Raw genomic sequence first — 13,856 nt, 5'->3', positions numbered from 1 at the left:
CTGAAGAAGAAGGAAGGAAGAAAGAGACGGAATGTTGTACCAGATCTGTCTAGATCACTGGTGTTTAAAATGCCAGATCTGTCTAAAATCGTACGTGGTGTTTAAAATGCAGATCACAAAGATGCTGGAAATGATCTTGAAATAAAGTTTATCCTAGAATCATATGGCAGTCTTAAGAAATGCCAGATCTGTCTAAAGTCGTACAATGACGTTAAAATACAAGATCTGTCTAAATCACATTGATGTTAAATACAGGATCTATCTAGTACACACAGTGATGTTGGAAATGCCAGGATCTATCTAAAATCACTGTGTTTTAAAAGAGCAGTCTAATGGAAATACACATTGATGTTAAAATGCAGATCTATCTAAAAACACACAATGATGTTAAAATGCAGGATCTGTCTAAATCACTGTGTTTTTAAAACAGATCTATCTAAAATCACACATTGATGTTAAATGCAGATCTATCTAAAATCCACACCGAAGTTAAATGCCGGATCTATCTAAATCATACAATGATGTTGGTACCAGATGCCATCTAAAATCATACAATGATGTTGAAATATAGGATCTATCTAAATGTACATTGATGTTAAGATACCAGATCTATCTAAATCACACATTGATGTTAAATTGCCAGATCTATCTAAATCATACAATGATGTTAAATACCAGATCTATCTAAAACAGTACAATGATGTTAAATACCAGATGTATCTAAATCATGCAATGATGTTAAATGCCAGATCTATCTAAATCCATGCAATGATGTTAAATACCAGATCTATCTAAATCATAAAATGATGTTAAATACCAGATCTATCTAAATCACACAATGTTTTTTAAAAACAGATCTATCTAAATCACACATTGATGTTAAATACAGATCTATCTAAATCACACAATGATGTTAAATGCCAGATCTATCTAAATCACACAATGTTTTTTAAAAACAGATCTATCCTAAATCACACATTGATGTTAAATACAGATCTATCTAAATCACACAAAGAAGTTAAATACCGGATCTGTCTAAATCATACAATGATGTTGGTACCAGATGTATCTAAATCATACAATGATGTTAAATACCAGATCTATCTAAATCACATTGATGTTAAATACAGATCTATCTAAATCACACATTGATGTTAAATGCCAGATCTATCTAAATCATGCAATGATGTTAAATGCCAGATCTATCTAAAAGCATGCAATGATGTTAAATACCAGATGTATCTAAATCATACAATGATGTTAAATACCAGATCTATCTAAAACACACAATGATGTTAAATACCAGATCTCATTAAATCATGCAATCATGTGAAATACCAGATCTATCTAAATTTTACAATGATTTTAAATACCAGATCTATCTAAATCATACAATGAAGTTAAATACCAAATATATCTAAATCATACAATGAAGTTAAATACCAGATCTATCTAAATCACACAATGATGTTAAATACCAGATCTATCTAAATCATGCAATGATGTTAAATACAGATCTATCTAAATCATTAATGATCTTAAATAAAGATTTATCTAAATCATATAATGATCTTAAATACCAGATCTGTCTAAATCACCACTGTGACGTTAAATGCAGATCTATCTAAATCACATTGATGTTAAATACAGATCTATCTAAAACACACAATGATGTTAAATACCAGATCTATCTAAATCACACAATGTTTTTTAAAAACAGATCTATCTAAATCACACAATGATGTTAAATACAGATCTATCTAAAACACACAATGATGTTAAATACCAGATCTATCTAAATCACACAATGTTTTTTAAAAACAGATCCATCTAAATCACACATTGATGTTAAATACAGATCTATCTAAATCACACAAAGAAGTTAAATACCGGATCTATCTAAATCATACAATGATGTTAGTACCAGATGTATCTAAATCATACAATGATGTTAAATACCAGATCTATCTAAATCACACATTGATGTTAAATACCAGAGCTATCTAAATCACACATTGATGTTAAATGCCAGATCTATCTAAATCATACAATGATGTTAAATACCAGATCTATCTAAAACATACAATGATGTTAAATACCAGATGTATCTAAATCATACAATGATGTTAAATACCAGATCTATCTAAATCATACAATGATGTTAAATACCAGATCTATCTAAATCATAAAATGATGTTAAATACCAGATCTATCTAAATCACACAATGTTTTTTAAAAACAGATCTATCTAAATCACACATTGATGTTAAATACCAGATCTATCTAAATCATACAATGATGTTAAATACCAGATCTATCTAAATCACACAATGTTTTTCAAAAACAGATCTATCTAAATCACACATTGATGTTAAATACAGATCTATCTAAATCACACAAAAGAAGTTAAATACCGGATCCATCTAAATCATACAATGATGTTAATACCAGATCTATCTAAATCATATAATGATGTTAAATACCAGATCTATCTAAATCACACATTGATGTTAAATACAGATCTATCTAAATCACACATTGATGTTAAATGCCAGATCTATCTAAATCATACAATGATGTTAAATACCAGATCTATCTAAAACATACATTGATGTTAAATACAGATCTATCTAAATCACATATTTATGTTAAATACCAAATATATCTAAATCATACAATGAAGTTAAATTCCAGATCTATCTAAATCACACAATGATGTTAAATACCAGATCTATCTAAATCATGCAATGATGTTAAATACAGATCTATCTAAATCACACAATGATCTTAAATAAAGATTTATCTAAAACATATAATGATCTTAAATACCAGATCTGTCTAAATCACACAATGACGTTAAATACAGATCTATCTAAATCACACATTGATGTTAAATACAGATCTATCTAAAACACACAATGGTGTTAAATATCAGATCTATCTAAATCACACAATGTTTTTTAAAAACACATCTATCTAAATCACACATTGATGTTAAATACAGATCTATCTAAAACACACAATGATGTTAAATACCAGATCTATCTAAATCACACAATGTTTTTTAAAAACAGATCCATCTAAATCACACATTGATGTTAAATACAGATCTATCTAAAACACACAATGATGTTAAATACCAGATCTATCTAAATCACACATTGATGTTAAATACAGATCTATCTAAATCACACATTGATGTTAAATGCCAGATCTATCTAAATCATACAATGATGTTAAATACCAGATCTATCTAAAACATACAATGATGTTAAATACCAGATGTATCGAAATCATACAATGATGTTAAATACCAGATCTATCTAAATCATACAATGATGTTAAATACCAGATCTATCTAAATCACACAAAGACGTTAAATACCAGATCTATCTAAATCATACAGTGATGTTAAATACCAGATCTATCTAAATCATACAATGATGTTAAATACCAGATCTATCTAAATCATACAATGATGTTAAATACCAGATCTATCTAAAACACACAATGATGTTAAATACCAGATCTCATTAAATCATGCAATCATGTGAAATACCAGGTCTATCTAAATTTTACAATGATTTTAAATACCAGATCTATCTAAATCATACAATGATGTTAAATACCAAATATATCTAAATCATACAATGAAGTTAAATACCAGATCTATCTAAATCACACAATGATGTTAAATACCAGATCTATCTAAATCATGCAATGATGTTAAATACAGATCTATCTAAATCACACAATGATCTTAAATAAAGATTTATCTAAATCATATAATGATCTTAAATACCAGATCTGTCTAAATCACACAATGACGTTAAATACAGATCTATCTAAATCACACATTGATGTTAAATACAGATCTATCTAAAACACACAATGATGTTAAATACCAGATCTATCTAAATCACACAATGTTTTTTAAAAACAGATCTATCTAAATCACACATTGATGTTAAATACAGATCTATCTAAAACACACAATGATGTTAAATACCAGATCTATCTAAATCACACAATGTTTTTTAAAAACAGATCTATCTAAATCACACATTGATGTTAAATGCAGATCTATCTAAATCACACAAAGAAGTTAAATACCGGATCTATCTAAATCATACAATGATGTTAGTACCAGATGTATCTAAATCATACAATGATGTTAAATACCAGATCTATCTAAATCACACATTGATGTTAAATACAGATCTATCTAAATCACACATTGATGTTAAATGCAAGATCTATCTAAATCATACAATGATGTTAAATACCAGATCTATCTAAAACATACAATGATGTTAAATACCAGATGTATCTAAATCATACAATGATGTTAAATACCAGATCTATCTAAATCATACAATGATGTTAAATACCAGATCTATCTAAATCATAAAATGATGTTAAATACCAGATCTATCTAAATCACACAATGTTTTTTAAAAACAGATCTATCTAAATCACACATTGATGTTAAATACAGATCTATCTAAATCACACATTGATGTTAAATGCCAGATCTATCTAAATCATACAATGATGTTAAATACCAGATCTATCTAAAACATACAATGATGTTAAATACCAGATGTATCGAAATCATACAATGATGTTAAATACCAGATCTATCTAAATCATACAATGATGTTAAATACCAGATCTATCTAAATCATATAATGATGTTAAATACCAGATCTATCTAAATCATACAGTGATGTTAAATACCAGATCTATCTAAATCATACAATGATGTTAAATACCAGATCTATCTAAATCATACAATGATGTTAAATACCAGATCTATCTAAAACACACAATGATGTTAAATACCAGATCTCATTAAATCATGCAATCATGTGAAATACCAGATCTATCTAAATTTTACAATGATTTTAAATACCAGATCTATCTAAATCATACAATGAAGTTAAATACCAAATATATCTAAATCATACAATGAAGTTAAATATCAGATCTATCTAAATCACACAATGATGTTAAATACCGGATCTATCTAAATCATGCAATGATGTTAAATACAGATCTATCTAAATCACACAATGATCTTAAATAAAGATTTATCTAAATCATATAATGATCATAAATACCAGATCTGTCTAAATCACACAATGACGTTAAATACAGATCTATCTAAATCACACATTGATGTTAAATACAGATCTATCTAAAACACACAATGATGTTAAATACCAGATCTATCTAAATCACACAATGTTTTTTAAAAACAGATCTATCTAAATCACACATTGATGTTAAATACAGATCTATCTAAAACACACAATGATGTTAAATACCAGATCTATCTAAATCACACAATGTTTTTTAAAAACAGATCTATCTAAATCACACATTGATGTTAAATACAGATCTATCTAAATCACACAAAGAAGTTAAATACCGGATCTATCTAAATCATACAATGATGTTAGTACCAGATGTATCTAAATCATACAATGATGTTAAATACCAGATCTATCTAAATCACACATTGATGTTAAATACAGATCTATCTAAATCACACATTGATGTTAAATGCCAGATCTATCTAAATCATACAATGATGTTAAATACCAGATCTATCTAAAACATACAATGATGTTAAATACCAGATGTATGTAAATCATACAATGATGTTAAATACCAGATCTATCTAAATCATAAAATGATGTTAAATACCAGATCTATCTAAATCATAAAATGATGTTAAATACCAGATCTATCTAAATCACACAATGTTTTTTAAAAACAGATCTATCTAAATCACATTGATGTTAAATACAGATCTATCTAAATCACATTGATGTTAAATGCCAGATCTATCTAAATCATACAATGATGTTAAATACCAGATCTATCTAAAACATACAATGATGTTAAATACCAGATGTATCGAAATCATACAATGATGTTAAATACCAGATCTATCTAAATCATACAATGATGTTAAATACCAGATCTATCTAAATCACACATTGATGTTAAATACCAGATCTATCTAAATCATACAGTGATGTTAAATACCAGATCTATCTAAATCATACAATGATGTTAAATACCAGATCTATCTAAATCATACAATGATGTTAAATACCAGATCTATCTAAAACACACAATGATGTTAAATACCAGATCTCATTAAATCATGCAATCATGTGAAATACCAGATCTATCTAAATTTTACAATGATGTTAAATACCAAATATATCTAAATCATACAATAAAGTTAAATACCAGATCTATCTAAATCACACAATGATGTTAAATACCAGATCTATCTAAATCATACAATGATGTTAAATACCAGATCTATCTAAATCATACAATGATGTTAAATACCAGATCTATCTAAATCACACAAAGACGTTAAATACCAGATCTATCTAAATCATACAGTGATGTTAAATACCAGATCTATCTAAATCATACAATGAAGTTGAATACCAAATATATCTAAATCATACAATAAAGTTAAATACCAGATCTATCTAAATCACACAATGATGTTAAATACCAGATCTATCTAAATCATGCAATGATGTTAAATACAGATCTATCTAAATCACACAATGATCTTAAATAAAGATTTATCTAAATCATATAATGATCTTAAATACCAGATCTGTCTAAATCACACAATGACGTTAAATACCAGATCTATCTAAATCACACATTGATGTTAAATACAGATCTATCTAAAACACACAATGATGTTAAATACCAGATCTATCTAAATCACACAATGTTTTTTAAAAACAGATCTATCTAAATCACACATTGATGTTAAATACAGATCTATCTAAAACACACAATGATGTTAAATACCAGATCTATCTAAAACATACAATGATGTTAAATACCAGATGTATCGAAATCATACAATGATGTTAAATACCAGATCTATCTAAATCATACAATGATGTTAAATACCAGATCTATCTAAATCACACAAAGACGTTAAATACCAGATCTATCTAAATCATACAGTGATGTTAAATACCAGATCTATCTAAATCATACAATGATGTTAAATACCAGATCTATCTAAATCATACAATGATGTTAAATACCAGATCTATCTAAATCACACAAAGACGTTAAATACCAGATCTATCTAAATCATACAGTGATGTTAAATACCAGATCTATCTAAATCATACAATGAAGTTAAATACCAAATATATCTAAATCATACAATAAAGTTAAATACCAGATCTATCTAAATCACACAATGATGTTAAATACCAGATCTATCTAAATCATGCAATGATGTTAAATACAGATCTATCTAAATCACACAATGATCTTAAATAAAGATTTATCTAAATCATATAATGATGTTAAATACCAGATCTGTCTAAATCACACAATGACGTTAAATACAGATCTATCTAAATCACACATTGATGTTAAATACAGATCTATCTAAAACACACAATGATGTTAAATACCAGATCTATCTAAATCACACAATGTTTTTTAAAAACAGATCTATCTAAATCACACATTGATGTTAAATACAGATCTATCTAAAACACACAATGATGTTAAATACCAGATCTATCTAAATCACACAATGTTTTTTAAAAACAGATCTATCTAAATCACACATTGATGTTAAATACAGATCTATCTAAATCACACAAAGAAGTTAAATACCGGATCTATCTAAATCATACAATGATGTTAGTACCAGATGTATCTAAATCATACAATGATGTTAAATACCAGATCTATCTAAATCACACATTGATGTTAAATACAGATCTATCTAAATCACACATTGATGTTAAATGCCAGATCTATCTAAATCATACAATGATGTTAAATACCAGATCTATCTAAAACATACAATGATGTTAAATACCAGATCTATCTAAATCATACAATGATGTTAAATACCAGATCTATCTAAATCATAAAATGATGTTAAATACCAGATCTATCTAAATCACACAATGTTTTTTAAAAACAGATCTATCTAAATCACACATTGATGTTAAATACAGATCTATCTAAATCATACAATAATGTTAAATACCAGATCTATCTAAATCACACAATGTTTTTCAAAAACAGATCTATCTAAATCACACATTGATGTTAAATACAGATCTATCTAAATCACACAAAGAAGTTAAATACCGGATCTATCTAAATCATACAATGATGTTAGTACCAGATGTATCTAAATCATACAATGATGTTAAATACCAGATCTATCTAAATCACACATTGATGTTAAATACAGATCTATCTAAATCACACATTGATGTTAAATGCCAGATCTATCTAAATCATACAATGATGTTAAATACAGATCTATCTAAAACATACAATGATGTTAAATACCAGACGTATCTAAATCATACAATGATGTTAAATACCAGATCTATCTAAAACACACAATGATGTTAAATACCAGATTTCATTAAATCATGCAATCATGTGAAATACCAGATCTATCTAAATTTTACAATGATTTTAAATACCAGATCTATCTAAATCATACAATGAAGTTAAATACCAAATATATCTAAATCATACAATGAAGTTAAATACCAGATCTATCTAAATCACACAATGATGTTAAATACCAGATCTATCTAAATCATGCAATGATGTTAAATACAGATCTATCTAAATCACACAATGATCTTAAATAAAGATTTATCTAAATCATATAATGATCTTAAATACCAGATATGTCTAAATCACACAATGACGTTAAATACAGATCTATCTAAATCACACATTGATGTTAAATACAGATCTATCTAAAACACACAATGATGTTAAATACCAGATCTATCTAAATCACACAATGTTTTTTAAAAACAGATCTATCTAAATCACACATTGATGTTAAATACAGATCTATCTAAAAGACACAATGATGTTAAATACCAGATCTATCTAAATCACACAATGTTTTTTAAAAACAGATCTATCTAAATCACACATTGATGTTAAATACAGATCTATCTAAATCACACAAAGAAGTTAAATCCGGATCTATCTAAATCATACAATGATGTTAGTACCAGATGTATCTAAATCATACAATGATGTTAAATACCAGATCTATCTAAATCACACAATGATGTTAAATACAGATCTATCTAAATCACACATTGATGTTAAATGCCAGATCTATCTAAATCATACAATGATGTTAAATACCAGATCTATCTAAAACATACAATGATGTTAAATACCAGATGTATCTAAATCATACAATGATGTTAAATACCAGATCTATCTAAATCATACAATGATGTTAAATACCAGATCTATCTAAATCATAAAATGATGTTAAATACCAGATCTATCTAAATCACACAATGTTTTTTAAAAACAGATCTATCTAAATCACACATTGATGTTAAATACAGATCTATCTAAATCACACAAAGAAGTTAAATACCGGATCCATCTAAATCATACAATGATGTTAATACCAGATCTATCTAAATCATACAATGATGTTAAATACCAGATCTATCTAAATCACACATTGATGTTAAATACAGATCTATCTAAATCACACATTGATGTTAAATGCCAGATCTATCTAAATCATACAATGATGTTAAATACCAGATCTATCTAAAACATACAATGATGTTAAATACCAGATGTATCTAAATCATACAATGATGTTAAATACCAGATCTATCTAAATCATAAAATGATGTTAAATACCAGATCTATCTAAATCACACAAAGACGTTAAATACCAGATCTATCTAAATCATACAGTGATGTTAAATACCAGATCTATCTAAATCATACAATGATGTTAAATACCAGATCTATCTAAATCATACAATGATGTTAAATACCAGATCTATCTAAAACACACAATGATGTTAAATACCAGATCTATCTAAATCACACAAAGAAGTTAAATACCAGATCTATCTAAATCATACAATGATGTTAAATACCAGATCTATCTAAATCACACATAGAAGTTAAATACCAGATCTATCTAAATCATACAATGATGTTAAATACCGAATCTATCTAAATCATACATTTAGAGCCAGAGCTGAACATTGAGTCATGAGACATGAATCTGACTTGCATTGACTGCTGACTGTCCAGTCCAGTTATCATCTGAGCTCCAGATTATTGCGACAATGCTGAAAACTCTTATCTAAAAGGCACTTGTGACCTTCTTTCTCGATCGGCAAGTTGTCATTATTTCTCTGCAGGGAGGAGAGCACAACAGCAACGGCGATGTTTTAAACTGTTCTACCAGACACCTGCACTTTATAGTCATGGTATGTCCGGCTATGGTCATCAGATGTACCGATACTTACTCAACCTACGACAGGGATTACAGATACGGGGTGTTTACTACAGATTCCATACAGGAACTTCAGGACGTTGGGGGTGGTCACGCGCCCGTGCCCGTGCCATCTACATAGCGCAACAACGGAAGATTTGTTGCCGGCTTTGTTCTCGACTACCAGGATGCTCGGCAACACACACTGCCTCATCTACACGCGCGACTTCTGCTACAACGACCAGATCTACCACAATGCCTCCAACCACCACACCGACTACACCTGTACCCACGACTGCAGCTACAACGACCAGACCTACCACAATGCCTCCAACCACCACACCAACTACACCTGCACCTACGACAGCAGCTACAACGACCCTACCTACCACAATGCCTCCAACCACCACACCGACTACACCTGCACCTACGACAGCAGCTACAACGACCAGACCTACCACAATGCCTCCAACCACCACACCGACTACACCTGCACCTACGACAGCAGCTACAACGACCAGGCCTACCACAATGCCTCCAACTAAGGCACATATTACATCTACCAGCGCGATTCAAACAACGACAACCACAAAGCGAACTACGGCTCCAACCACAACCACTACACCTTCTACCACTGTCTTCATTCTACCGACTAGGGGTTTTGCATAGAAATCTTACACATCTTCTGAAATGATCTGAAATGGTTCCTGCCCCAGATTTAAGTGTGCCCAATGCAGCTATGGGCACTTAACGACTCTTTCCCAGACTGAAGCATAAAAGTAACCGAAAATATGTGCATAGTTTATACCACAGTACGATTGGCCTCTGCCATCCCACTTATTTCCTGCGAACAATTGGGCACAGACCACTGGGTAAAAGTAGGGGAGGGGCTGGAGCGGGGTTGGGGGTTGGGGGTGGGGGTGTGGTTGTGGGGATGTTTTGTTGTTCATAGCAACAGCCGTGGCAATGTTTTGCTTGGAATTGATTTGATGTGTAAATAAATATGTCTATTTGCAACCATCAACTGGATTGATTTTCATATTTTTTTCATTTGTAATGGTAGTTCGGATATGTCTAGAAAAGGTTCAATTTAGCAATAAAATACTAGCATCTGATCGGTTTGCGAGAGGGAAAATATTTTCCATGTCGCTTCCTCAAAGGCGGGGTTTCAATTTCTTGTTGCCGAATGAGAAGTCAATCAGAACAAATACTTATCCTTGCATGTCTGAAATGAACCGACGTATGACCCAATGCATTTATACAAAGGTAGGAAACTCGGTTCTTTTGCGTCGCTGCTTACTGTGGGAAAAGCGGACCTTCACCTGGATTTCGGACTGCATCAAAGTCGAAACAATGAATGCGCTGTCAACAAAATCCCGCGGGATGGTCTGCTGTAAAGACTGGCGGCTCAGGGTACATAGTAGCACACACAGGGTACATAGAGGGCATACACAGGGTACATAGAGTCACACGCAGGGTACATAGAGACACACACAGGGTACATAGAGGCACTCACAGGGTATATACAAGCACACGCAGGGTACATAGAGACACACTCAGGGTACATCGAGGCAAACAAAGGATACATAGAGGCACACACAGTAAACATAGTCACAGGCAGGGTACATAGAGGCAAACACAGGGTAAATAGAGGTACACAAAGGGTACACAGAGTCACACGCAAGGTACATAAAGTCAGACGCAGGGTACATAAAGTCACACACCTGGTACATAGAGGCACACACCTGGTACATAGAGGCACAGACAGGGTAAATAAAATCACATGCAGGGTACACAGACACACCCAGGGTACACACAGACATACAGGGTACACACAGACACACAGGGTACATAGAGGTACACACAGGGTACATAGAGGCACTCACAGGGTACATGGAGTCACACACAGGGTACTTTCAGTCAAGCACAGGGTACATAGAGGCACACACAGGGTACATAGAGGCACACACATGGTACATAGACGCACACACAGGGTACATTCAGTCACACACAGGGTACACAGAGGCACACACAGGGTACATAGAGGCACAGACATGGTACATAGAGGCACACACAGGGTACATAAAGACACACGCAGGGTACATAGAAGAACGCACAGGGAACATAAAGACACACAGGGTACATTCAGCACAAACAGGGTACATACAGGCACACACAGGGTACACAGAATCACACAGTTTATATTCAGTCTCACACAGGGTACATAGAGGCAAACACAGTATACATAGAGGCACCCACAGGGTACATTCAGTCAAACACAGGGTACATTGAGGCACACACAAGGTGCATTCAGTCACACACTGGGTACATAGAGTATCACATGGTTCATACAGTCACACGGAGGGTACATGGATGCACACACAGGATACATAGAGTCACACGCAGGGTACATGGATGCACACACAGGATACATAGAGACACGCGCAGGGTACATCAAGGCAAACCCAAGGTACATAGAGGTACACACAGAGTACATTCAGTCACACACAGGGTACATAGAGGCACACACAGAATACATATAGGCACACACGGGTTACGTAGAGGCACACAAAAGCTACATTGAGTACCGTACAGCGTGCATAGATTCACACACATGGTACACCGAGGCACACGCAGGGTACATAGAGGCACATAAAGGGTACATATTGGCACACACAGGGTACATGGAGGCACATGCAGGGTACATAGAGGCACACACAGGGTACATAAAGGCACACACAGGGTATATAGAGGCACATACAGGGTACATAGAGACACACACATAAGATGCGTAGAGGCACACAAAAGGTACATTGAGTGCCTTACAGGGTGCATAGAGTCTCACACAGGGTACATATTCACACAAAGGATCCATAGAGGAAAACACAGGATACATAGTGACACACGGGGTACATAAAAGCACACACATTGTACATGGAGGCATACACAGGGTACATAGAGACACACACAGGGTCCATAGCGTAATCTACATGGTGCATAGTCCCACACAGGGCACATAGAGTCACATGCGGGGTACATAGAAGCACACACATTGTACAGAGCCACACACAGGATACATACAGGCACACACAGGTAAATAAGGGCACACACAGGGTACATAAAGTCACACACAGGGTACAAAGAGGCACACAGAGGGTACATAGAGCCACACACAGGGTGTATAGCGCCACACACATGTACCCTGTAGGCTACTCTATGTACCTTGAGTATAGGCACACACAGGGTACATAGAGAGACATATAGGGTACATAGAGGCACATATAGGGTACATAGAGGCACACACATATGATGCATAGAGGCACACGCAATGTACATAGAGGCACACACAGTGTACATAGAGGCACACATCGGGTGCATAGAGGCACACACTGGGTACATAGAGGCACACACATATGATGCATAGAAGCACACAAAGGGTACATAGAGGTTCACACAGGGTTCATAGAGGTACATAGAGTCACACACAGGGTAGATGAAGATACACACAGGGTACATAGAGGTTCACACA

General features: G+C 32.6%; 1 protein-coding gene across 1 annotated transcript; it reads left to right on the top strand.

Annotated features, from left to right (window-relative positions):
* Positions 1–10,515: 10,515 nt before the first annotated feature.
* Positions 10,516–10,872, top strand: LOC124282212 (zinc finger CCCH domain-containing protein 62-like). Its single transcript, XM_046718171.1, has one exon. It carries the CDS (start codon positions 10,516–10,518, stop codon positions 10,870–10,872), a length of 357 nt encoding a protein of 118 aa, XP_046574127.1.
* The last annotated feature ends 2,984 nt before the right edge of the window (positions 10,873–13,856 follow it).

This window comes from Haliotis rubra, unplaced genomic scaffold (assembly GCF_003918875.1).
Source record: "Haliotis rubra isolate DU_JTF1 unplaced genomic scaffold, ASM391887v1 Scf296, whole genome shotgun sequence".
In the NCBI taxonomy this organism is placed as follows: domain Eukaryota; kingdom Metazoa; phylum Mollusca; class Gastropoda; order Lepetellida; family Haliotidae; genus Haliotis; species Haliotis rubra.
Note: the sequence above shows the minus strand (reverse complement) of the source record. Positions and strands in the feature narration are given on the sequence as shown.

Coding starts and splice junctions, on each gene's coding strand:
- LOC124282212 (XM_046718171.1), top strand. CDS start 10,516: ATGCTCGGCAACACACACTGCCTCATCTACACGCGCGACTTCTGCTAC.